The sequence below is a fragment of the Tursiops truncatus genome, chromosome 18 (assembly GCF_011762595.2).
Source record: "Tursiops truncatus isolate mTurTru1 chromosome 18, mTurTru1.mat.Y, whole genome shotgun sequence".
Taxonomy (NCBI): Eukaryota; Metazoa; Chordata; class Mammalia; order Artiodactyla; family Delphinidae; genus Tursiops; species Tursiops truncatus.
The window spans coordinates 50,238,599-50,266,072 of record NC_047051.1 but is presented as its reverse complement, the minus strand read 5'-3'; the positions used below and the strand labels follow the sequence as shown (position 1 = coordinate 50,266,072).

Here is a 27,474-nt window from a genome sequence, read left to right as displayed (position 1 = left end):
CTACATTTAAAATCTTTGGAATCATTCCCAAATCTGGATCTCAGGCACCAACCTCTCACCTGAACACCTCTCCCGTTTTTCACTGCTTGGAAATTAACCTCCACAAATACACCCTTTTAGTATCCCAGACCACTTGCTCAAACCAATGCACATTCATTCAGCTTCTTACAACCAATTGTGTGCTCCCAATTCTGCTCCCATTTCTTCCTACCTCGGTTGGTGGCATCATTATGCTTAAAATCACCCTGGGCTTGAAAACCTGGCATTGTGTAACTCCTCTGCTTCCCCCAAATCCCACACCTTTTTCAGAACCTTTCCCCTGAATCCTCTGTTAGAAGCTCTCCCTACCACATCAGAGCTCCCAGAAAATGTTGATGCTTTTCTCATGATCACATAGCTGATCTTGTGTTATGGTTACCTGTGCATCCATGTTATCAACTTTTGGAGCTATAAAATCCTCCAAGCCGCTGCTGCCTTCAGAGTTCTCTGACTCAGGAACTGCCTACCATGCTGCTGAGCGTTGACACCTAGACATGTAGGCTCCCTCTGTGATCCTTCTCTCTCTCAGGAGTTCCCTTGCCCTCCTCCCCTTTTGGGTTACGGCCCCTGTGCTGTTATCTTTGGAAGGTTTCATGCTGGGAATGACTCCCTCTCCATGCAAACCTGTCAAAGCACTTAGTTTGCTACTGCCCACCCCCAAGTGGTCATATCTTTTTCTTTGATCAGCACCGTGAAGTTCCTGGAATTCACTACAATGACTATTGAATAAGGGGAGTAAGCGAGACAGTTTTGGTGTTTTAAGTGTGGATGATTGAATGTTTATTTTGTTTTGACACAAGAAAATAATTTTATTTTAAAAGGTAGCATATAATACCTCCCAAAGAGTGGATATGTCATTGTGTATGGTTGTGAGGATGAGATTCTCTGAGGATAGCCTGGGACAGCAAAAGACAACTAAACTACCAGGCATAAGTAATTAATAAGAATTTAGGGGGTGGGGGTTAGAGGGGAAAGAAGAAGAAAGGAAGGTGAAAAAGAGAAAAAGAGAGATGGAAGAAAGAAGAAGGGGGGCTGCTGAGCAAAATAGCAACAGGGTCAGGCTTGTAGAAAAATGTCAACCAATGAGAAATGGTCAATTACAGGAGTGGCCAAAGAACTTACAAACAGGAATTTCTAAAACTACGTTTTACATCGTTTGGTCTGGGCTTTTACAATGTATTGCTACTCCCATCATCCCATATCTTTATTTAAACGTTAATGCAAATAGTATTTGGACAAATCAAGGAAAAGAAGCTGCCATCCTCAATGTCTGAGTTAATGTGGAGAAGAGAGAACAGAACAGAGAACAGTCAGAAGTGCCACTTTGAAGAGAGTTCAGATCAAAACATGGGCCCAAGGACACAGTGCCCTGGATGGGGGAGAAGACAGCACAACGGGCAGAGGAAACCTTATATGCTAAGGGTCTGTAGAAGGTGGGAGTATAGCACATTTAACACAGATTAAGTGACTGGAACAGAGGGCAAGGGGGAATGACGAGGGATGGAAGGGAAGTAAGGACAGGCAGTTAATGCTAAGGATTTGGGTCTTTATTCTAAGAACAATGAAGAGTTGTATTTTTATTTAGGAGGGTGATATGTTCCAATTATCCTTCTAAAAATATCAGTCTGGCAACTGTGTAGGCAAGAGATTAGGGGAATGGATATCAGGGTGAATAAAGGGAGAATATTTAGGTAGCTATTGTTGTAGTTCAGGGGAGATATGATGATATAAATGGAGAGAGGTATGTAATTCAAGAGGCATTTGGGAGGTAAATTGACAGGATTTGCTGATGGATTGGATACTGGTGGTTAAGGGAAGAAAGGTATAAAAAAGACTTCAGATTTCAAGGACATCAATTGACTAGAGGATAGTGTTATTGAGATAGAGGACAAGGTTAGTGAAGAGAATTATGAATTTCATTTTGAACCTGTTGAGTCTGCAATACTTTTGGGATATTTAAGTGAAGGTGTCAAGTAGGCAGTTGACTAACCAAAGGTAACTCAGAGACAAGGTGTGGAGTGGATATAAACAAAGGAGTCAGGAGCATACAAGTGGCCACTGAAGCCATGGGCATGGATGACTTGTCAAAAGGCAGACACTGAACAAGAAGAGAAGAGGGATATTAAGTCTTTAGGAACATCAACATTTAAGGGCTTGGTAGAGGATGGTGAAGTAGCAAAGGCAGCTGAGATAAAATGGCTAGAGAAATGTAGGCACACCTCAGAGATATTGTGGGTTCAATTCCAGATCACTTCAATAAAGTGAATATCGCAATAAAGCAAGTCACAACTAGTTTTTTGATTTCCCAACACATGTCAAAGGTATGTTTATACTACACTGTAGTCTATTAAGTGTGCAATAGCATTATGTCTAAAAAAATGATGTACACACCTTAATTAAAAATACTGTATTGCTAAAAAATGCTAGCTATCATCTGAGCCTTCAGCATGTCACAATCTTTTTGTAACAGCAACATCAAAGATCATTGATCATGGATCACCATGATAAATACAATAACAAAAAAGTTTGAAATATTGTGAGAATTATCAAAATGTGACACAGAGACATGAAGTGAGCAAATGCTTTTGGAAAAATGGCACTAATGCACAGGGTCCCCACAAAACTTCAATTTGTAAAATACAGTATCTGTAAAGCACCATAAAGCAAAGTGAAATTAAACAAGGTATGCCTGTAAACAACAACAACAAACAACAACAACAAAAAACCCAAGAGTGTGTTGGGGTTGGTGGGAGGAGGATGGTTTCAAAAGACAATGAGAGACAAGATTTTTAAAGGCATGAATAGCCAGTGGCACCTTTTGAAAGGTCAGTTAGTCATAGGGATGGATATGTCAACAAGAATGTATCAGCAAGGTCATTAGTGACCTTGAGGAGAGTTGTTTCCATGAGCTAATGGTAGGAACCAGAAGATGAAGGTGGCCAGTGTCATCAACTCTTCTGAGAAATTTGGCTGTGATGGAGAGACAGGGTGCCAGCTAAACAGATTTATAAGGTTAGGCTATTAATTTTTAGAGGCTATTTTTTAAGATGAAAGGGATTTGAACATGGAAGGGGGGGGAACAGTGAAGCAGGGGTTTGATCATATAGGTAGGAGAGACAGATCAATGTAATGAGGAACGAAAATTATAACGCTAAAAGATTGATTCAGTCCCGATTAAAACGAAAAGAAATGACAGGTTCTGATGGCATTTGAAAAGAAGATTTCAGAGGAAATAATCTTGTTGACACAGGTTGGTCATTCAAAACACTATATTGATGGTTTCCCTTCTCAATAAGAGAAGGAAGAGACGATCAGAGAACACTTACATCCAATGACCAAGGAGCATGAAATCAGCTAGAAAAAGTTTTATTTAAGCTCAGAACTTTATCTGCTATGTCTTACTATCATGAATTACAGCTTCTCTCTTTAATCTTGTTTTATCAAAAAGGGAGCAAGAGGCTTTCAAAGGTATTTGACTTTTAACTCCAAAATTTTGTTTGATCTCCCAGATCTTAACCCTCTTATTGCAAGACTAATGTATTTCATACATAAAATGATACTTGTTTTAAGAAATTGCTTTTTTTGGGTGGGGTATAAATTGGGAGATTGGGATTGACATATATACACTAATACGTATAAAATAGGTAACTAATTAAAAAAATCCAATTTAAAAATTTGAAAAAAAAATCTTAACCACAATTATTTTCATTTTTATAAATCCCTCTATCTTTTGTCCCAAGCTTCCATATTTTTATATTACTGTATTTGTGATATGCATTTAATTTTAATTGTTTTTTCTTTTTAAAATTATAACATCATAATTCTCCAAGTTTTTATGTAGTTTATATAATATAATTTCATAATACTTATTTTACCTTCTTATAATTCAATTATGTTTCCTGCCCAACCTTTCTAGTAGTGAATTTTATAAGTTTACTACCAACTCAATGAAGTCAAAATGCATTTTATTTGTTGCTCAATCATTAAAAAAATTGCTTTTTTTTTCTTTAGCTATAACATATGGTTATTTTAGAAAATTAAATATGCTCATTTAAGCTCTAGTTGAACTCACCAACCTTATGTTAATTATATAGAGAGAATTACACGTAGATATAGTTCTAGATGTAGATGTAGAAATACATATAGACATAAACACAGACTTACAGAGTCATAGGTATAGATATACATATAAATATAGATAACAGTGTGATATCATGGGTTCTTCTGTTGATAAAAAAGCTTAAGACCCTTTGGGTACAGCTTATATCATGCCTGTAATAGATTTTAATCCAAACACAACTAAGTTTGGTTCTTCCACACTATGTAAGTCAAGAAAGGAACAACTGAGGGATGGATGGGATGCTCCATGGTATCAAAGATCATGGAGAGGTCAAGGGGGAACAAAGTTCGGGAAAATGACCCATTCCTGTAATGATTGGCAATGGGTGTGTAGGAGAAAGTGAAATCTCTGGGAAAGATTAGGTGATGGAAAAAATGAAGGTTCACAAAACGAAGAACAGAAATGAGAGTGAGAGTGTTGGTATTAAGGGGAAATTCTTTTGCATAAGATAGGAGGGGAGAGGAAGGGAGAAGTAGACCAGTGAATAAGCAAAGGTTGAAGGGAAATAAGCTTAGCATTGAGCTATTAGTGAGTATTAAAAATCGTAGTCGTTCATGATTATCTGTTTTTGACCTATTTTCATTTTCTTTTTGTTCTTCTGGGAACAAAGATCTCTCTTTGAAGACTGTGCTTCCTTTCATCATTTAATAATTGCTTCTATTTTTCAGTTTTTACTAAAAAGGCTATTTCTCAGCCCTGAGAATGCACTGACATTAAAGGTGAGAAACAGAAATTGTACTTTGAGCTCTTCCAAAGAAAAGCACTTTAGAAATCAAAGGCATTGCTATAGTGTTATTATTCTCTCCTTCCCCTGAAAGCTTGGCATGACATTAGCTCAGATCCTTGAAGAGAAGTCTTTCAGTCTAGCCATTATATTAATAATCTGTGACTCTGAGAAAGGAATGGATATCTAAATTCACCGACCTTATCCAATAATCTTCCCTCTCCCTTAGTTCCGGTGCTAGGGATCTGATCCAAGAATCAGAAATAGGAGCATTGTAACTTATTTTATCTTCCATGTAAATCACATCCAGCTATGAATAAATCGGAAGGGCATATAGCCAAGCACTATCAGTTCTGTGCAAACAGAGATCCACAGCTGAATGGGCATTGAACACATGAGATGTTAGCTCATGAATAATCCTTTTGTATCTTTACAAAGTTATATAAACAGTTGCTTATTATGATGATGATTTACATTAATAATGGAATAATAAATAGAAGATAAAAATAACAAGTTATTTTGGAAATAAGTGATAAATATTTCTTGGAAATAAGTGATAAATATTTCTAAGTGTCAGTTACTGTCTATCAAGAAAAAACTGGTTGGATCTTAAAGTATTATCTTACAATAGTAACTAGCAAAACCCATAGTTAATATTTTCTCACTTAGATAGCTCCATGAAAGGTATCACTCATGGAGAAATAGCTAAACACAGCCTGAGGAGAAAGGAGGTTTTAAACTAGAAATATAATCCACATTTGGCAATTCATATAATTGTAAATCACCCATAGATGAACAGGTTTTAAAAGAAAATATTTTAAAAGGTGAATGTAATTCCAAGCTGTGATTGTTCAACATGTTCAATAATTTTATATATATGTTATACACATATAATAAATACATATGTACACACACATACATGCAGATGCAGCCAGAAGTATGAACAAGACAACCTGAGCTCTTTGTGTCTATTAGACAACTAAAATTTATTTATGTCCTTCCAGATTCAACTTAAATTTTAAGACATTTATTTCCAAATATTCCTATTATTTAGAATACTCCTATTCCAAATATTCCTATTATTTGGAAATAAAAGAGACATTAAAACCCTGTGCAACAGATGAAAACTTCTGGAAATAAAACAATATCGTATGAAACAAGCACACTGTTTCATAACTCTTTTCCAATTGTTGAACTGGGACAATAAAGCCCATTTAAAGATGGAAATATTTGGTGAAGATACTCTAGGGGTTGATGACATAAAAACAATTTTGGATACCCTAAAGCAAAACCAGCTTGGAGACCTATTTTCCTTCGAGTGTTAGTGATGACATAGATTATGGGAGTCCTACACTTGTGTCTACTTCTTTGAAGGCTCAAACGCAGGCTCTGTGTTTTGTTCACTGATATCTCCCAAGATCCTAGAACAATATCTGGCATACAGTAATCACTTATTAAATATTTATTAAGTTAAATAGTTGTTGACATTCCCAGCATGGAAATTGTAGAACAAGGTGTCCTCCTCATGCTCTGTAATTTTACCTGTAACTATTGCTCTCAACAACAACAAAAAAGTAAAAAAAAGCAAAACAAAACAAAAACAAACAAAAATCCCCCACTTATCTGTCACTTAAAGTTTACGAAGAACTTGCCATACCTATTCCCATCCAGATATCTGGGCTTGTCATAGCCAAAAATCGCTGTGCACCAGGAGCCCACACTGGAGTGCCACCACCTAGTGTTTGTTCTCTCCTCTGCTACCCTTATGGATTGAATTATGTCCTCTCCAAATTCATGTGTTGGAGCCCTAACCCTCAGTGCCTCAGAATGTGACCTAATTTGGAAATAGGGTCATTGCAGACGTAAGTAGTTAAGTCAGGATGAGATCATACCAGAGGTGGTTGGGCCCCATATCCGATATGACTGGTGTCGTTGTAAGAAAGTGAAATTTGGACACAGACATGCACACAGGGAGAACACCACGTAAAGATGAAGGCAGAGATTGGGATGGTGCTTACACAAACTAGGGAACGCCAGAGATTGCTAGGAAAACACCAGAAGCCAGGAGAAAGGGTGGAACAGATCCCCTCTCACAACCCTCAGAAGGAACCCTGCTGACACCTTGATCTTGGACTTCTAGCCTCCAGAACTGTAAGACAATAAATTTCTTTTAAGCTACTCACTTTATGGTACTTTGTTAAAGCAATCCTTAGCAAACTAAAAATACAGGCACTTACTCCTCAAAGCTTGTCAGATTTCCTACCAGGGCCACTTGTATCCTGACCTCACTTTCACTGAGCACTGTCTTATTCAGTGCTCAGAGTTCACAAAATTGCCCCCAGTTTATTCCAAAGCATCCACAATTATACGTTGTCAATATCTAACAGATTCTTCCATCACATGACATCTCAATTACCTTTGACACCTTTCACTTACCTTGTGCTCGCTCCTGTGCTTGGGGCGGTCTTATAACCTGGAGGGGGCGGTGGAAACCAGGACTGTCTGTTAAGAAATGGCATCAATTATAAACATGGAAAGGCTTGACCCCACCCACATGTCTACCAGGAAAAGCTGAAAATAAATTGACAGTTAAAAAGGCAATAAGATGACTTTCCTACAAGGTCTTGGAAATAAAATGAAAACTACTTACTTCCTGCCATAGGAAGTAACTGTCTATATTCCAGGCTATTTGGAATATAGTAAACCCCTTTTCCCATTTCCAAGTAAAACACTTTTCGCATTTCCTTTGACACTAAACAATGTAGACATTTCTTTAAAAAGAAATCTGGGGGAGGGGCTTCAAGATGGTGGAAGAGTAAGACACGGAGATCACCTTCCTCCCCACAACTACATCAGAAATACATCTACACGTGGAACAACTCCTACAGAACACCTACTGAACGCTGGCAGAAGACCTCAGACCTCCCAAAAGGCAAGAAAGTCCCCACATACCTGGGTAGGGCAAAAGAGAAAGGAAAAAACAGAGACAAAATAATAGGCACGGGACCTGCACCAGTGGGAGGGAGCTGTGAAGGAGGAAAGGTTTCCACACACTAGGAGCCCCTTCACTGGCAGAGATGGGGGGTGGCAGAAGGGGAAGGCTTCGGATCCGTGGAGGAGAGCGCAGCAACAGGGGTGTGGAGGGCAAAGTGGAGAGATTCCCGCACAGAGGATCGGTGCCAACCAGCACTCACCAGCCCAAGAGGCTTATATGCTCACCCACCAGGGCGGGCGGGGCTGCGATCTGAGGCTCGGGCTTCTGCTGGATCCCAGGGAGAGGACTGGGGTTGGCTGCGTGATCACAGCCTGCAGGGGGTTAGTGCCCCACGGCTAGCCGAGAGGGAGTCCGGGAAAAAGTCTGGAGCTGCCGAAGAGGCAAGAGACTTTTTCTTGCCTCTTCAGTTCCTGGTGCGCGAGGAAAGGGGATTCAGAGTGCCGCTTAAAGGAGCTCCAGAGACGGGCACAAGCCGCGGCTAAAAGCGCGGACCCCAGAGACGGGCATGAGACTCTAAGGCTGCTGCTGCCATCACCAAGAAGCCTGTGTGCGAGCACAGGTCACTATCCACACCCTCCTTCCGGGGAGCCTGTGCAGCCCGCCACTGCCAGCGTCCCGTGATCCAGGGACAACTTCCCTGGGAGAACACACGGTGTGCCTCGGGCTGGTGCGATGTCACACCGGCCTCTGCCACGCAGGCTCTCCCCGTATTCGGTACCTCTCCCTCCCCCCACGGCCTGAGTGAGCCAGAGCCCCCTAATCAGATGCCACCTTAACCCCATCCTCTCTGAGTAAGGAGCAGGCACCCTCAGGCGACCTACACGCAGGGGCGGGCTGAAATCCAAAGCTGAACCACAGGAGCTGTGCAAGCAAAGAAGAGAAAGGGAGATCCCTCCCAGAAGCCTCAGGAGCAGCAGATTAAAGCTCCACAATCAACTTGATGTACCTTGCAACTGTGGAATACCTGAATAGACAACGAATCATCCCAAATTGAAGAGGTTGACTTTGGGAACAACGATATATATACATTTTTTCCCTTTTTCTATTTTTCCCTGTGGATGACAGGGTCTTGGTGCTCTGACTGGGCGTCAGGTCTGTGCCTCTGAGGTGGGAGAGCCAAGTTCAGGACACTGGTCCACCAGAGACCCCCCAGCTCCATGTAATATCAAAAAGCAAAAATCTCCCAGAAAACTCCATCTCAACACCAAGACCCAGCTCCACTCAACGACCAGCAAGTTCCAGTGCTGGACACCCATTGCCAAACAACTAGCAAGACAGGAACACAACCCCATCCATTAGTACAGAGGCTGCCTAAAATCATAATAAGGTCACAGACACTCCAAAACACAACACCAGATGCGGACCTGCCCACCAGAAAGACAAGATCCAGCCACATCCACCAGAACACAGGCACTAGTCCACTCCAACAGGAAACGTACACAACCCACTGAACCAACCTTAGCCACTTGGAGCAGACATGAAAAACAATGGGAACTACGAACCTGTAGCCTGCGAAAAGGAGACCCCAAACACAGTAAGTTAAGCAAAATGAGAAGACAGAGAAGCACACAGCAGATGAAGGAGTAAGGTAAAAACCCACCACACAAAACAAATGAACAGGAAATAGGCAGTCCAACTGAAAAAGAATTCAGAATAATTATAGTAAAGATGATCCAAAATCTTGGAAATAGAATGGAGAAATTACAAGAAACATTTAACAAGGGCCTAGAAGAACTAAAGAGCAAACAAACAATGATGAACAACATAATAAATGAAATTAAAAATTCTCTAGAAGGAATCAATAAAAGAATAACTGAGGCAGAAGAACGGATAAGTGACCTGGAAGATAAAATAGTGGACATAACTACTGCAGAGCAGAATAAAGAAAAAAGAATGAAAAGAATTGAGGACAGTCTCAGAGACCTCTGGGACAACATTAAATGCACCAACATTTGAATTATAGGGGTCCCAGAAGAAGAAGAGAAAAAGAAAGGGACTGAGAAAATATTTAAAGACATTATAGTTGAAAGCTTCCTTAATATGGGAAAGGAAAGGGTTAATCAAGTCCAGGAAGTGCAGAGAATCCCATACAGGATAAATCCAAGGAGAAACATGCCAAGACACATATTAATCAAATTATCAAAAATTAAATACGAAGAAAAAATATTAAAAGCAGCAAGGGAAAAACAACAAATAACATACAAGAGAATCCCCATAAGGTTAACAGCTGATCTTTCAGCTGCAAGCCAGAAGGGTGTGACAGGACATATTTAAAGTGATGAAAGGGAAAAACCAAGATTACCCTACACAGCAAGATCTCATTCAGATTCGATGGAGAAATTAAAACCTTTAAAGACAAGCAAAAGCTAAGAGAATTCAGCACCACCAAACCAGCTTTACAACAAAAGCTAAAGGAACTTCTCTAGGCAGGAAACAAAAGAGAAGGAAAATTTTTACCTACAATAAAAACCAAAAACAATTAAGAAAATGTTTATAGGAACACACATATCGATAATTACCTTAAATGTAAGTGGTTTAAATGCTCCAACCAAAAGACATAGACTGGCTGAATGGATACAATAACAAGACCGGTATATATGCTGTCTACAAGAAACCCACTTCAAACTTAGGGATACATACAAACTGAAAATGAGGGGATGGAAAAAGATATTCCATGCAAATGGCAATCAAAAGAAAGCTGGAGTAGCAGTTCTCATAGCAGACAAAATAGCCTTTAAAATAAAGACTATTACAAGAGACAAAGAAGAACACTACATAATGATCAAGGGATCAATCCAAGAAGAAGATATAACAATTGTAAATATTTATGCACCCAACATAGGAGCACCTCAATACATAAGGCAAATGCTAACAGCCACAAAAGGAGAAATCGACAGTAACACAATCATAGTAGGGGACTTAACACCCCACTTTCACCAATGGACAGATCATCCAAAATGAAAATAAATAAGGAAACACAAGCTTTAAATGATACATTAAACAAGATGGTCTTAATTGTTATTTATAGGACATTCCATCCAAAAACAACAGAATACACTTTCTTCTCAAGTGCTCATGGAACATTCTCCAGGATAGATCAAACTTGGGTCACAAATCAAGCCTTGGTAGATTTAAGAAAATTGAAATCGTATCAATTATCTTTTCCAACCACAATGCTATGGGACTAGATATCAATTACAGGAACAAATTTGTAAAACATACAAATACATGGAAGGTAAACAATACACTATTAAATAACCAAGAGATCACTAAAGAAATCAACGAGGATACCAGAAAATATCTAGAAACAAGTGACAATGAAAACACAGTGACCCAAAACCTATAGGATGCAGCAAAAGCAGTTCTAAGAAGGGAGTTTATAGCAATACAATCCTACCTTAAGAAACAAGAAACATCTCAAATAAACAACCTAACCGTACACTTAAACCAATTAGAGAAAGAAGAACAAAAAAACCCCAAAGTTAGCAGAAGGAAAGAAGTCATAAAGATCAGATGAGAAATAAATGAAAAAGAAATGAGGGAAACAGTAGCAAAGATCAATAAAACTAAAAGCTGATTCTTTGAGAAGATAAACAAAATTGATAACCTATTAGCCAGACTCAACAAGAAAAAAAGGGAGAAGACTCAAATCAACAGAATTAGAAATGAAAAAGGAGAAGTAACAACTGACACTGCAGAAATACAAAGGATCATGAGACATTACTACAAGCAACTATATGCCAATAAAATGGACAACCTGGAAGAAATGGACACATTCTTAGAAAAGGACAGCCTTCCGAGACTGAACCAGGAAGAAATAGAATATATAAACAGACCAGTCACAAGCACTGAAATTGAAACTGTGATTAAAAATCTTCCAACAAACAAAAGCCCAGGACCAGATGGCTTCACAGGCGAATTCTGTCAAACATTTAGAGAAGAGCTAACACCTATCCTTCTCAAACTCTTCCAATATATAGCAGAGGGAGAAACACTCCCAAAGTCATTCTACGAGGCTACCATCACCCTGATACCAAAACAACACAAAGATGTCACAAAGAAAGAAAACTACAGGTCAATATCACTGAGGAACATAGGTGCAAATATCCTCAACAAAATACTCGCAAATAGAACACAACAGCACATTAAAAGGATCATACACCATGATCAGGTGGGGTTTATTCCAGGAATGCAAGGATTCTTCAATACATGAAAATCAATCAGTGTGATACACCATATTAATAAACTGAAGAATAAAATCCATATGATCATGATCATCTCAATAGAGGCAGAAAAAGCTTTCAACAAAATTCAACACCCATTTATGATAAAAAGCCTCCAGAAAGTAGGCATGGAGGAAACTTACCTCAACATAATAAAGGCCATATATGACAAACACACAGCCAACATCTCCTCAATGGTGAAAAACTGAAACCATTTCCACTAAGATCAGGAACAAGACAAGGTTGTCCACTCTCACCACTATTATTCAACATATTTTTGGAAGTTTTAGCCACAGCAATCAGAGAAGAAAAAGAAATAAAAGGAATTCAAATCAGAAAAGAAGAAGTAAAGCAGTCACTGTTTGCAGATGACATGATACTATACATAGAGATGCTACCAGAAAAGTACTAGAGCTAATCAATGAATTTGGTAAAGTAGCAGGATACAAAATTAATGCACAGAAATCTCTTGCATTCTTATACACCAATGATGAAAAATCTGAAAGTGAAATTAAGGAAACACTCTCATTTACCATTGCAACAAAAAGAATAGAATACCTAGGAATAAACCTACCTAAGGAGACAAAAGACCTGTATGCAGAAAAGTATAAGACACTGATGAAAGAAATTAAAGATGATACAAACAGATGGAGAGATATACCATGTTCCTGGACTGGAAGAATGAACATTGTGAAAATGACTATACTACCCAAAGCAATCTACAGATTCAATGCAATCCCTATCAAACTACCAATGGCATTTTTCAGACCTAGAACAAACCTAGAACAAAAAATTTCACAATCTGTATGGAAACACAAAAGACTGCGAATAGTCAAAGCAAACTTGAGAAAGAAAAACAGAGCTGGAGCAATCAGGCTCCCTGTTTTCAGACTATACTACAAAGCTACAGTAATCAACACAGTATGGTACCGGCACAAAAACAGAAATGTAAATCAATGGAACAGGATAGAAAGCCCAGAGATAAACCCACGCACCTATGGTCACCTAATTTTTGGTAAAGGAGGTAAGAATTTACAATGGAGAAAAGACAGCCTCTTCAATAAGTGGTGTTGGGAAAACTGGACAGCTAGATGTAAAAGAATGAAATTAGAACACTCCCTAACACCATACACAAAAATAAACTCAAAATGGATTAAAGACCTAAATGTAAGGCCAGACACTATCAAACTCTTAGAGGAAAACATAGGCAGAACACTTTATGACATAAATCACAGCAAGATCCTTTTTGACCCACCTCCTAGAGAAATGGAAATTAAAACAAAAATAAACAAATGGGACCTAATGAAACTTAAAAGCTTTCGCACAGCAAAGGAAACCATAAACAAGACCAAAAGACAACCCTCAGAATGGGAGAACATATTTGCCAATGAAGCAACTGACAAAGGATTAATCTCCAAAATTTACAACCAGCTCATGCAGCTCAACATCAAAAATACAAAGAACCCAATCAAAAATGGGCAGAAGACCTAAATAGACATCTCTCCAAAGAAGATATACAGATTGCCAACAAACACATGAAAGAATGCTCAACATCATTAATCATTAGAGAAATGCAAATCAAAACTACAATGAGATATCATCTCACACCTGTCAGAATGGCCATGATCAAAAAATGTACAAACAATACATGCTGGAGAGGGTGTGGAGAAAAGGGAACCCTCTTGCACTGTTGGTGGGAATGTAAATTGATACAGCCACTGTGAGAACAGTATGGAGGTTTGTCAGAAAAGTAAAAATAGGACTACCATATGACCCAGCAATCCCACTAGGCATATACCCTGAGAAAATCATAATTCAAAAAGAGTCATGTACCACAATGTTCATTGCAGCTCTGTTTACAATAGCCAGGACATGGAAGCAACCTAAGTGTCCATCGACAGATTAATGGGTAAAGAAGATGTGGCACATACATACAATGGAATATTACGCAGCCATAAAAAGAAATGAAATTGTGTTATTTGTAGTGAGGTGGATGGACCTAGAGTCAGTCATACAGAGTGAAGTAAGTCAGAAAGAGAAAAACATATACTGTATTGTAACACATATATATGGAATCAAAAAAAAAATGGTCATGAAGAACCTATGCGCAGGATGGGAATAAAGATGCAGACCTACTAGAGAATGAACTTGAGGACACAGGGAGGGGGAAGGGTAAGCTGGGACAATGTGAGAGAGTGGCATGGACATGTATACACTACCCATTGTAAATCCTATAGCTAGTGGGAAGCAGCCGCATAGCACAGGAAGATCAGCCTGGTGTCTTGTCACCACCTAGAGGGGTGGGATAGGTATGGTGGGAGGGAGGGAGATGCAAGAGCGAATAGATATGGGAACATATGTATATGTATAGCTGATTCACTTTGTTATAAAGCAGAAACAAACACACCATTGTAAATCAATTATACTCCAATAAAGATGTTAAAAAAAAAGTCTGAAGGATATCTGGAAAATAACTCTTGTTGAATCTAGATGGTAAGCTCATGGTTGCTTATCATCAAAACACCTCTCTCTGTTTTTATTTTTCTGCATTTCTAAAATATTTCATAATAAAAATAACAACAATCTTGTGCTCTACTCAAAATACAGTTTTAAAGAAAAACTGTATGATAGGAAACTCTGACAAGTAAGAATATTGAAAATATAAATGAACACCACAGCAATGCTAACCTCAATTTTATATAGATGCATATATATTTATGTGTGTGTGTGTATATATACACACACATATATATCCAATTAGAAAGGTGTCTTCACATTACCAGGACATAATTTTAATTGGTAGAGATAGCTAAGGACTGTCAAAAAGACTAAGTTAAGGATCAAAAATGAAGCTGTTCAGAGGAGAGTAATATAGCCTAGAGAAGGAAAGTAAGGGATAAGGACAGGAGACTCCTTTAAATTCTTGACGCTGATCTATTCTCTGAGGCATCACAGGACTGAACTAAGGTGGGATGGGAGTAAATCAAAGCAGATTTCAGCTCATTGCAATCCCTGAGAGCTAGTCAAGGCATATCACTAAAGTGAGAGTCATATTGCTGGCTTCAGTTGTCCTGAATTATGCCTAATGTGTCAGAGGAACGATTCTTGCACTGGGTAGGAGACTGAACTAACTGACCTTAAATTTCCCTTCCAACCTTTCTTAACAGACACAGAATCGGGGCGGGGGATGTGAAATTTGGGTCTAAGAGAAAGGTGGTCGTATTTTCTGAGACTGTAGATACAACGAAAATTCCGACTGCAGGAGAAAATAGAATCAGCCATTTCTCTCCAGGAGGACTATAGCAGCACCATGACCGTCAGACAGCCCATCAACAAACACTGAGCAGCTACCCTATACCAGGCATAGTCCTAGGAGCAGGCAAAGAAAATAAGAAAATTTCAAAAGCACTGAGGTTCACGAATGCTTGTTTTCCATTTGCATCATGATTCACTGGCACAGTGTTCTCTTCAACATGCAAAAATCACTTCCGCCATCACATTTTGTCACATGGAGAATATTGCACCACCAAAGTCTAGCTCCTCTTCATGCCTACTAGATAAATGGAACTTAGCACAGGCAAAAATGCAAGGCCACGCAGGGGAAGCTGAAAGAGGAATGACCACAAGAACGCAGACTGGGGCCTCAAGACGTGGCCTTTGACTCTGTACTTGGAAGTAGCACAATGCACAGAGCAGAGGAGGCATCCAAGATTCAGGCTGGTTTCAGGAGCATGGTGACACTTGGCCACACTGCAGTTATTACACACAGGGCAGGAACTCCCTGTAGTAGGACTCTGTTAAAATGTATAACCTGAAGTACCTTGCTCTTTAATATCTGAGCTCCATCATCAAAACATTACCTAGTTATTCAAGACCCTAAGAGAGCATACTTGAAAAAGAGATCAGATTTGTGGTTACCAGAGGCAGGGGTATCAGGTGGATTGGAGGAAGGTGGGCAAAAGGTACAAACTTACCTTTTTGGGTTTTTTGCCCTTTAGACCAATTTATTTTATATCCATTTAAAATATCATTCAACAAAGGACAATAGAGTTATAAGATAAATAAGTTCTAGGGATGCAAAGTATAACATGATGACTATAGTCAACACTCCTGTATGATACATAGGAAAGTTGTTAAAAGAATAGATCTTAAGAGTTCTCATCAAAAGGAGAATTTTTTTTTCTTTTTATTGACATAAGGATGTTATATGAGATGATAGGTGGATATCAATTAAACCTATTGGGGTGATCATAATATATGTAAATCAAACGATCACACTGTACACCTTAAACATACACAGTGCTGTATGTCAGTTATTTCTCAATAAAATTGGGGGGGAAAAGCTGGCATATTTGAAAGGGAGATTGTGGGTGGTAGGGAAAGGACTGAGGTTTGAGGACAGGAGTAGCTAGCAGGCACTGGACCCCTGAGAAGGGGAGGAGGGAATAATGAGGAAGGGCAGAGCAACTTCTGGACGCTGCCTGGGCGCCTTTGTGGATGTTTTAGTTCAGAAATTAATAAAGAATAATCCCTTACAGAACTGCAGCAAGAGGTAGTCCCAACAAGCCCATCATACCTCTTTTTCTTTACAGGAGTAGTAGCAGAGTTGGAAGCTGGGGTGTTGGTGGCATTTGCACTGAACAAACCTCCAGGTTGCCTGTTTCATCACAAGAACAAACAATGATCACATTTCTGAAACTTTTCCACTCTACCCCACCTTTGAAAGGTCTTATAATCTACTCATATTCCCACCTGCTCTGAATCCATCACAAAATATTTCACTTGAGCATGAAAGAGCAACAAGAGAAAAAGTTCTTCCTTAGTTTACTATTTTACAAATTGCCAGGCTATCATACAAATAATAAAAACCGAAGGAATTGAATGAAGAAGTCATTCATTATATGACATGGTGTGTCTGAAACCCAGACCAATCAATTCCAATGTCCTATGGATTCCTACATATATTTTTTGATCCTGTATATGTTGTGACTAACAGAATCATATTGAAATTTTTTGCATTAAAAGCATTAGTTTAAGAAAACATTTAAAAATCACACCACTTTAAATCTCTATTTAGTATTTATTAATATATGCAGACCCTCAAAAAAAAATGGAGGTCACTCAGGCCTTTTTCAACTACTGGAGGTGCAGTCCAGTGTGAAAATTACTTTATTTGTAAATACAAATTTAAAAACCAACTAAGTTTTCAAAAATCTACCTAGTTTGGTAGTTTATTACAACCATTGTTAGTACAGGGAAAATGTATTTTGTCTACATAGATTGTTACCAAAGCCATGATTTCATGACTAAGTTGTATTGTAGAAACGATGGGTGTTTTGGGAGCAAGTGAAATGTGCAAGAAGAAAGAGTTGCCATAGGGATAGGGAAAAAATTAAAAGGTTCTAGATTTTAAAAAAAGAAAAGAAAAAAAAGAATGACTTAAGCTTTGGTGTTTGGTTAGAGGAGAAGTCCTTCTGTGTAAAAGTCCAGACAGAAAACACTTGAAATTGTGTAGAGCATTTCAATATTTCTACTATTCAACTCTGCCAAAGCTATGGGGGCATGGCTGAACTACAATGAAACTTTGGTCTGAGGGCAGTATATCCTGATTTTTCTTGAACACATAGGAAGAAATACACTTTATCCTTAAAATGTAATGTCAGTTAGAAAAGTACATACATCTTTGTCTCTTCCGGTGAGCGAAATGTGGACATGTTTCTGGTAAGAAAAAAAGAAGGCAAAGTTTGAGCAGCAACAAAGAATGAATTCTTGCATCAATTTGCAATTGTCCATGAACTTAGAGTTATTATTATTAAAAGTTAACATTATTTGCGAGAAAGAAAAAGAAAGCATCAGTATTTGAATAAATTTGAAAAGTTGATCTCATGATTTTTTTACCTTTTGTGTATTAGATTCCAAAAGAAATTTTTTTTCTTTAGAAAATTCATTATCTTTTAAGCCCCGTGTTTTTGTTTGCTGGGTTCAGTAATTTTCTTTAACAATAGGAATGTAAAATTGACGTTTACATGTATTTCATAATCTTGCCACCAGGATAACTTAAACAGAAACATAAATGTGGTAAGAATGATGACCTGAAGCAATGAACTCTCTTGATTCTGAAGCCAGAAGTAAGACTTTATTTTTCTTTAACCATGAGCAGGAGTAAAGTTTTTATGCCAGAATTATTTGTGTGAAAAAAAAAATAGAGAATGGGGCTTCCCTGGTGGCACAGTGGTTGAGAATCTGCCTGCTAATGCAGGGGACACGGGTTCGAGCCCTGGTCTGGGAGGATCCCACATGCCGCGGAGCAACTAGGCCCGTGAGCCACAACTACTGAGCCTGCGCGTCTGGAGCCTGTGCTCCGCAACAGGAGAGGCCCGCGCACCGCGATGAAGAGTGGCCCCCGCTCGCCGCAACTAGAGAAAGCCCTTGCACAGAAACGAAGACCCAACACAGCAAAAATAAATAAATTAATTAATAAACTGCTACCCCCAACATCTAAAAAACAAACAAACAAAAAAATAGAGGATGAGAATTTACAGAAAGATATTAAGCAGGATTGAAGAATCCTACTTAATATCAAGTAAATAAGTAACGCTTAGAAAAATATTGTATTACTTGAGCCTTTCCCAAAGTTAGTAGATACTGTTACCTATTGGTTACTCGGTTATCCAGGGTATTGGCCTTATATGTTTTGGCAGCATCATTTCTGTCTGAGATCCTTTATAAAGAAATAAGACAAAAGTCTGGATGAACATTTAGATTATTAAACTCCTTTCAGATCTCGTTCTTGCTATAATCACTTCACAACAGAAACTTCCTCTGGTAAAAACAATTGCTTTTCAGGTGTTACATGTTAGAAAATTTTGCAATTAACAAAAAAGCTACTTACAACAAAATCTATTTATGAGGCTATTTTGATACAGTTTGCAACTTTTAAAGTTTATGTTTTTCAACTAGCCTTTCTGACTCATTTGAGCATTTAACTCATTAACTATTTCATATTCATTATTGTTTAATAATATATCTAGCCAATGACAGTACTTCCTATGTCGCTACAAGGAATCAGTGGAAGACTTAAGCAATTTTTAAAAAATGTTTTGTGGCATAGACAATGCTATATGCTCGTCAAACTCTTTATTTTCCTTCTGAGCACACAGGAAGACCATATTTCCCAATCTTCATTACAATTAAGTTGGGACCATATGATTGCATTCTAAACTAAAGAACGTGGGCAGAAATATTATTCATGACTCGCAAACCCATCATAAAACCTCTTGTGTGATCCTCCTTGCTCTTTCTTCCCCTTCTGCTATGGCTTTGATGCCCGTGGGTTGAAGATGGCAGCATTAAAACCTAGGAAAGAACCTAGGTCCCTGAGTCATTCCATGGAACAGGGTCGTCCCCTAATTTTCCAGCCAATCCCTTTGGACTCTGAGGGGAGTGAGCAGTAATCTTCTATCGGGCTAACCGACCAAGATTTGGAGGCAGGAGAAGGAACTTGTTACAAGAGTTGCTCTACCCTGGCAAACTTGTTTACACTGACTAACACATTTTGTTAATAGGCCCTGCGGACCATCAGAGGTTTTAAACCCTCTAAACTGAGGTCTCCACAAGGAGGGTAGTTCTGGAAAAGGTGTGTTTGTCTGTCCTTTGGGTCATAAGACAAACTAAGAATCCTGTAGTCTGCATGCCAGTGGTGGGATCTCACAACTGCAACCCCTGTTCTGTCCCTTCCGCCAGGAAGAACACACCAGATAGGAAAGCTCTTCCTGAGATGTGGGGCTGTCTTCTGGAGCACTCTGCAGGCTTGCACAAAGCTAGGATGTGGCAAAATCAGGCTCCAGAAAACAAAAGATCAGCAAGATTCTTCTGTTGATCCCATACTATGGGTCTACTATAACTTCCTCTAAACTTTCACTTTTATCATCCACTTTAGTACAGGGCTTTATAAACTGTTCCTGGGAAGAAGGACACTAACCTTGCCTTGTTCTAAAAAAAAAAAAAACATTCATGATAGAAAAATATGGCTTAATTGTCATAGCTTTAAAATGATTTCAATTCCTAGATGTCACTTTGACATGTGCAACTAAAACATTGGGTAAATAACCCTAATTGTTAAAATTCCACGAGTCAACCCCAAATAGTTTCTGTTTATGGTATGTAATGCCACAAACTGATAACTCTTGAATGTAAAAAGGAAGAAAGGTTGGAATCCTCCAGAGCTCCATATTCTCAATAGACTGTTCACAATACAGGTATTGTCTTGTACAGAATGAATCCAAGTATTAAAAACTCATGATGAGGGCTTCCCTGGTGGCGCAGTGGTTGAGAGTCTGCCTGCCGATGCAGGGGACACGGGTTCGTTCCCCGGTCTGGGAAGATCCCACATGCAGCAGAGTGGCTGGGCCCATGAGCCGTGGCTGCTGGGCCTGCGCGTCCGGAGCCTGTGCTCCACAACGGGAGAGGCCACGACAGTGAGAGGCCCGTGTACCGCAAAAAAAAAAAAAAAAAAAAACTCATGATGATCTCTCAGGTGATCATTAGGCCAAAGACTATAAGTAAATTCCCTGTACTAATTGCTACTGAGCCTCTGATGTGTTTATAGTTAAAGAGCTCTGCAGTAAACCACTGTGAATACCATAAGATGTCAGGTAACCCTAAATCTTAAATGTTCTGTGGAAACTACTCAGCGTTTATAGCTGTCTGTGAGATCCTCATATAAGATAAAAATAATCTTGGGAAATTGCTACTCTGGTACAGGGAAAATGACAATCTGTCTAAAGAAAACAGAGCGTTAATTTCAAACACCTTCAAGGTTTAAATAAAGGAGAGTTCTGAGGTTACAATTAAATGAAGTTAATCAAAATTCTACTTTGTTGATCTATGTGGGCAATACTGCATGTAATAATAAAAATAGCTACCTACTACTCTTTGCCACTCATCTTATACAATTTCCTCTACTCTTCAGAACATCCCTACAAGGTAGGTGTAGTTATTTTCGCTTTATAGATGAAGAAATGGAGTCTCAGAGAAGGTGTGTGGCTTTCTCTTGGCCACACAGCCGGGAAGTAGTCTATCTCCAAAGTCTTCCCAGTAGGCCCCAATGTCGTACACCTGGTTCTGTAGTGTAATTGTTCCAACACTCATGATCAACATGTCTTTCTCCAGTTGCTATTTTTCACCTCCACTATCTCTTTCACTCCACTAGGGGAATCAGTGTATAAACAATATTGGAGAGCTCTAAACCATCATTCCAATGCATTCATCAATTTCTTATTACTTAGGGAGATTAACTTTGTACTTCTCTTAGAAACTAATTTTCTGCCAAGTTGTGATATGAGATTAATAGGAGTCAGTCTCAGAGACAGGAAATACCTAAACAATATAACTAGCAGCAGGATCCAACCAAAGGAAAAGTAACACTTCCATAACCGAACACTAGAGGGCTCCTTAACCTAGGTTTTCCAAATTAGTCAAGAAACCACCTTCAGGGTTTGCCCCATAGTGTATGCATGTACACAATTATTAACTTATATTTCTTTAGAACACTTCATATTTTTACCAACAGATGTATATTTTAAAAGGGAACTCTTCAAACGTAAAGTCAGTACTTTTCTCCTAGTCATTTATTATATGCGTTAGTATTGAAATGGCACACATACACACCTGATACATTTGATCATCTAACTCCCAAAATTATTTCACCTCTTGCACTTGGAGTGGCCTGCATGATAGGAGTCTGACTCCTGTTATGAGGACTTGCCTTTCTTTACAGACTCCTGTGTTCTCTCCCTCACATCTGTTCCCACACTTACAGAGATGTAGCTCACTCTTGGGAGACAGACACTACCTGCGGAAGGACCTGACCAGGATACTTCTTCCAAACATGCGCCGCTAAACCTCTGTGTAAATAAGGCAGGGAGTCTCTGGCCTCATTTTCTAGTTTACAAAATGAAGGTTTGGGCTAGGTTGGTGGCTCTGAATTTTGGCTGCACATCAGAATCACTTCCTAAGCTTTAAAAAATGTCCGAGTCCTACCTCAGACTAATTAAATTAGAATTTGGGGGATGACAGCTGGTGGGACCAAGTCATAAGCAGAGTTAAAAAGCTCTCTAGGTAATTCTGATTTGTCGCTGAGGCTGAGAATGACTCAGTTAGCTTGCCTGTGAGGCCTGCTCTAGTGTATCGCTAAGTTCCAAGGCTCTATCTTGACTGGCCTGAGAAAAGCTTTCAGACACACAGCCTACAAAGGCTTAGGTCTCCCACATATTCACCTTTCTTGAGACATAATTATCTCACTTGCAATTACATTCCTAGAAGTAGGGTTTCCGTCCTCAATTCGCAGTGTAATAGGACAGCCTGCAAGGCGGAGGTGAATGGGCAGAGGTACTACGACTCCTCTCCCAAACTGATTTTTGAATTACAAGAGAGAAGTCACCTCCTTAGGGATACCAGGGCTAATCAGCTATTCGGGAGATTGACTTAAAAAGCTATGAAGAAGCTACCGTTGTTCCAAGGCTGCTGGTTTTCAAGGCTACCATGGAGCTGGGGAGAGGAATAGGTGAATAGGAAGCTTTAAAATGTGGCAATTCGTGCCGTTCTTACTGACAGCCAACTCTTTTTCTTGAATAGACACTTAGCAAATTGTTTCAAGCCTTTGGTTAATTTCCAGAGTTCGGAAAATGTTGATTTTGACAGTTTTTTCCAGTGTTAATACTTTTCTGGAGGAGTGGATTTTTGGAGGTCCTTACTCTGCCGTTTGGAAGTACTTCTCTCTTATTTGCAGAGTTCTTTATAAACTCTGGATATAAGTGTGTGTGTGTGTGTGTGTGTGTGTTTTATCAGATCTATGATTTGCAAATATTTTCTCCTTGTCTTTGGTTTGATGTTTATCTCTTAACAGTATCTTTCAAAAAGTAGAGACTATTAATTTTGATGGATTTCAGTAAAGCAAATAAATGATTTTTTAAAAAAAGCTATGAAGAGTGCAGAAGTGCATGCATTTGCTGTATTAATTGGCACAGGCATGGTGTGAATATAGAATCTATTAGATGCCATAGGTTTCAGCATATGTGCTTCAATTGTAGCGGGTGGCACGTTTGTCCAAAAGCAGCACATCTTTAGCTACAGGGAGTGGCTTCAACTATAAATGGCCTCAGGTATTCACTATGTCTAGATTCCAAATAACATGTTAACTTTGTTCTTTACTTATGCCTAATAAGCACCTCTACCAAATATAAAATTAAAATGTGACTTGTAGCATTTACACTTCAACTTGAATAGATATTCCTCAATTTTCTATATAGGGATGAGCCCTTCTTTTCCCTCTGTCTAAGACTGAGCCAATAACAGGCTCAGCCAATGACTCATTCCACAGCCATATGGTGACTCCACTGCCGAAAGAGTAGTTTCACTTTCTAAAGTAAAGAGCTAATGTCTTTATCCTAGAGCAGATCAAAACTACTGTATTATTAAAAGGTATAGTCTCTCCATAAGGTAATTATACAGAAACTGCTGTTTCTCTGCCTCTGGGATGGAAAGACCAAAGTTAGAACAGGAACTGGCTACTCACACACAAAAAACCTATATTCTCCATTTAAAGTTGAACAGACCACATGCAGTGCTCACCCCACCTATATTCAAACCGGTTTCTTCGGAATTTTTCCTATTGATCTACTGCTAGCAAGATTTTAGGAAAATGGCATATCAAGTCAAGATTTTGTGAGTTTTGAAGAAGAAGATAATTCAATCTTTATAGTCCTTCTGTCCCTGGAGATAAAATATCATGGTTCAAAACTTACTTTGGTAAACATTTAAATGCCTCATGCTTTATAAGAAACTGGATTTAACATATGTTATGCATTCCGCTTGCGTGGTTCAAAACACCTTACCTGTCCAAAGTGTCACCAGATCTGTGCCAACTGATTGTGGCTTTTGGCTCATCCCTCTCGTTTGTTTTCCTGTAGCAAAAAATAATTATAGAAAGATCAAATAAATTACAAAAAATAGTTATAAAACATCATGGATTTGGTAAAATTTTGTCCTATTCGGGGAGGAGATGTACATATTACAGACTTGGAGTACCGAAATCTTCCCAGGCTTTGACTTGGGTAGGATAAAATATAGCAAACCCTATTCTCCATGCTAATAAAAGAATTCTTCTCTAGGTCCAATTATTCTAATTACAACATAACACATTCAAATTGGTGATAAGGATATGTAAAACAAGAAGCACAACATGCAAAATGGTTAATAACTAATATGTAGTGTTTTCAATGTTGTTGATTTTTATGTAATAGGAACTCAGTCCCTTATAATCAGCTATATTTTGTTTGCGGAGTTTCAGCAGAGCCATAAGCCAACACAACAGCTATGTACAAGTTGCTTCATTATAAGTTCAGCACCGTGGACAGGGCTGAGAGAAGAGACCTTGCTGGCAGAAAAGAGGGAGGGAGAGAGAAGAAAAAAAGGAAAAGAGAGAAACAGGAGACACTGGAAAGAAATGAAAAGAAGACAGTGGGGGAATAGAGAAAGGATGGATGGGAAGGATAGGAGAAGAGAGGGGAGACCGGGAGAAGAAGGGAGAGAAGAGACAGAGGCAGAGAGTTAAGACGGACAGATAAGTAGAAAAAAAAAGGGAGTGGGGGAGAAGACAAGAAAATAAGAGAAATGAAGATAGAAGGCCCAATAGTAGGAACGATGATCACCAAAGCAGTGGAGCTAGCTTGATCAGACTGATCAATCAGCAAAAAAAAAAAAAAAGCCTGTTTAATGCTTTATATAACCTTGTGATACAGGGAAAGCAAGCTCTTTGGAGAATTATACCATGATTTACAGTTTGCATTTCAAAGCATCACCTGAAGCTGACAGACCAAACATATTGAATCAGAAAAAGTATTAAAACAGTATATTATTTAACATGTAATTTTTAACTTGATATAGTATATCTTTATTAAGCAAATATTTGGAGGTAAACAATATACTGTGCTGATGACTGTGAGTGAGGAAGTCGAGAATGAATTATCTGTAGCCCCTACACACACAGAGCTACAGGGAAAAATCAGACATACGTCCAAGTGCAACAAGTGGTCAGTGCCGTAGAAAAGGTTCAGGTCAAGTGCAAGGAAGTTTGAAGCTGAGAAAGCTTATTTGTGGAGGCGGGGATCACAGAAGGCTTTCGGGATGAGGTGCAGGTCAAGGTGGATCTTGGAAGATAAACAGACATGAACAAACAGAGGTAGAAGGAATAGTGTCGGTTAAAGCAAGAATAAGGTTAAAAAATGCCTAATGCAATTCCCCGCATTTTTAAAGAAACTCAGAGTGAAATCATAGTGTGGTTCACCAGCAGGTGTGATACATGAGTGCAGGTAGGTGCTGCAGGGCCATCTGACCCCCTTCCAGAAAACAGCCCCTTTTACAGATGTTATTGTTGTATATCTCATTAGTAGCTTTATTCTTCCAGGCACTTATCACCACATGACATATTATATTGTGTTTGTTTATTTTCAGTCTCTCCCTCCTCCACCTTCAACTAGGAAGCAAGTTCTATGAAAGCGGGGATTTTGTTTTGTCCCCAGACTTTAGAATAGGGACTGGCTCACATAGGGCATCTCCACAGGTACTATTTTTGCTTCTGCCTCATGTGACATGTTTTAATGATCGGGCAGAGGAAGGACAGTAAAATGTCCTAGTTTGTGCACACTATGAAGCTTGTTTTCTAGGGTGATGAGACTATTATTTATTTTCCTTTTCCTTTATTTTCAGTCTCTGCTCGTGTGGAACTCTTGGACATATCATTGCTTCTGCTGGAAGCGCCTCTTAACAACCACGTCCTCAGTGAGGTCTCCCACTCATTCAGGCAAAGTTAGCCACTCCTTCTGCTCCTTCCCATAGCACCGGCACACACTTCCACAAGCACTTTCCATGGTAAATTTGAGTATTTGTGCTTATGTATTCATCTTTTTCCATGAAATGTGAGTTCCTTAAGGTCAAGGCTGGTGTCTTATGCATCTTTGTGTTCCCAGCACCTGGCACAATGTCAGCACACACTGGTGCTCCAACGTGGTATTGGGTGAACATCAAAGTGGACACAGCCTCTTCAAAAGGGTAGAAAAGTGTCACATGGGCATCCATTTGAGCAAATGCGAGGAGATAAATAACCTACACTACGTTTTAGGAAGATGTCGTTTGAGACGCAAGTCAAGGGGTCAAAGGGGAAACGTCTCAGGCTTGCAGATTTTTGTTACTTAGGATAAAAGCTCGATATGCTTTAGCCAAAATGCTGTCCAGTAACAGGAAGGGTTCAGGTAACCAACAGAGTTTAAAATATAAAGTAAGCATAGACGGCATTAAGGTCCCGTTATTCTGAAACACACTAAGAGCACGAAGCTTAGTCTGCCTGGTCACACTTCACAAGTATGTTTGTTCTTTAATAGTTGCAGAGAAAGGCAAATAAAATGGAGGGGGCATTTTTCACTGGTGTCTGGATTCAGATGATTAGGTTCCCTTTGTTTGGTGAGTTGAGAGCCAACAGAGAACAAGGATGTAAGCTTCGAAATCATGACGACCAAGGAGAGGGTATGGAGAGAGCCTGCCAAATCACAGAACAGTCAATTGGATGAGCCAAGGCTGGAAACCCAAAAACCAATCAGATACTTTGTATAGAGGGGGGTAAACTCAGGACCCTGAGAACACATCAAAATTATGAACAATTTTTAAATGGTTCAGAAAAATTCACAGATAAAAATTCCAAAATAGACATACTCAAAGTGTCTACTTAACTTTTTAAAGTCCCCACCATGAAAGACAATCACTAAGTGTGTCTTGGTGGAAGACACTGGCTACTGGACCAGATAAAACTTGTGTCTGAGAAATAGTTAAGTTCTTCTGATGGGTGTGGGTGTTTGTATGTGTGTGACTATAAATGTACTTTAGTAAGAATATTATCTATTTATTTCATCAATATTAGATTATTTACATCATTGTGCTTACGAGTTTTGTTTGAATTTTCCTTCTAATTTGCATTTGTCAGTCTATTTGCCATTGAGTATCATTTAGTGGTTTTCCACAAGCCTAGGAGTTTTTGAAAAGAAATGCACTGTCCCATAAAGCAAGTGAACTTAGCTGTTGTTCTGCTTTTAGGGTTCCTTTCTCTAAGGCTCAGAAATATCCTATGTTTCTGTGGCGGCCCCTTCCCTTTCCTGTCAGGAGGGCCACCTTGGTAGGGTAGGCAGTGGATTGATTATTCTACACCTCCAAGCCGTATTCTGGAAGCATAAAGCTGGAAAAGCACAGTTTGCCCTGTAAACACCCCTGATGATATCACAGATTCTCCTTCATGTGCCCAGGATGTCAGGGAAAGCCTGAGGCT

At 39.0% G+C, this 27,474-nt stretch overlaps 1 protein-coding gene across 8 annotated transcripts in view; it reads right to left on the bottom strand.

Moving 5' to 3' along the window:
* Nucleotides 1-27,474, bottom strand: part of SCEL (sciellin) — a 226,792-nt gene that overhangs the window by 88,802 nt on the left and 110,516 nt on the right. For all 8 annotated transcript variants that reach the window (XR_012327720.1, XM_073795331.1, XM_073795335.1 and 5 more), the window contains 5 exons: nt 23,996-24,064; nt 18,754-18,822; nt 17,781-17,819; nt 16,678-16,758; nt 7,320-7,385 (listed from right to left, as the gene is read on the bottom strand). Coding sequence is in view for 7 of the 8 variants with exons in the window: in XM_073795331.1 (XP_073651432.1) it covers nt 7,320-7,385; nt 16,678-16,758; nt 17,781-17,819; nt 18,754-18,822; nt 23,996-24,064 (324 nt within the window). In the remaining variant the exon portion in view is untranslated. The remainder of the gene's footprint in view (nt 1-7,319; nt 7,386-16,677; nt 16,759-17,780; nt 17,820-18,753; nt 18,823-23,995; nt 24,065-27,474) is intronic.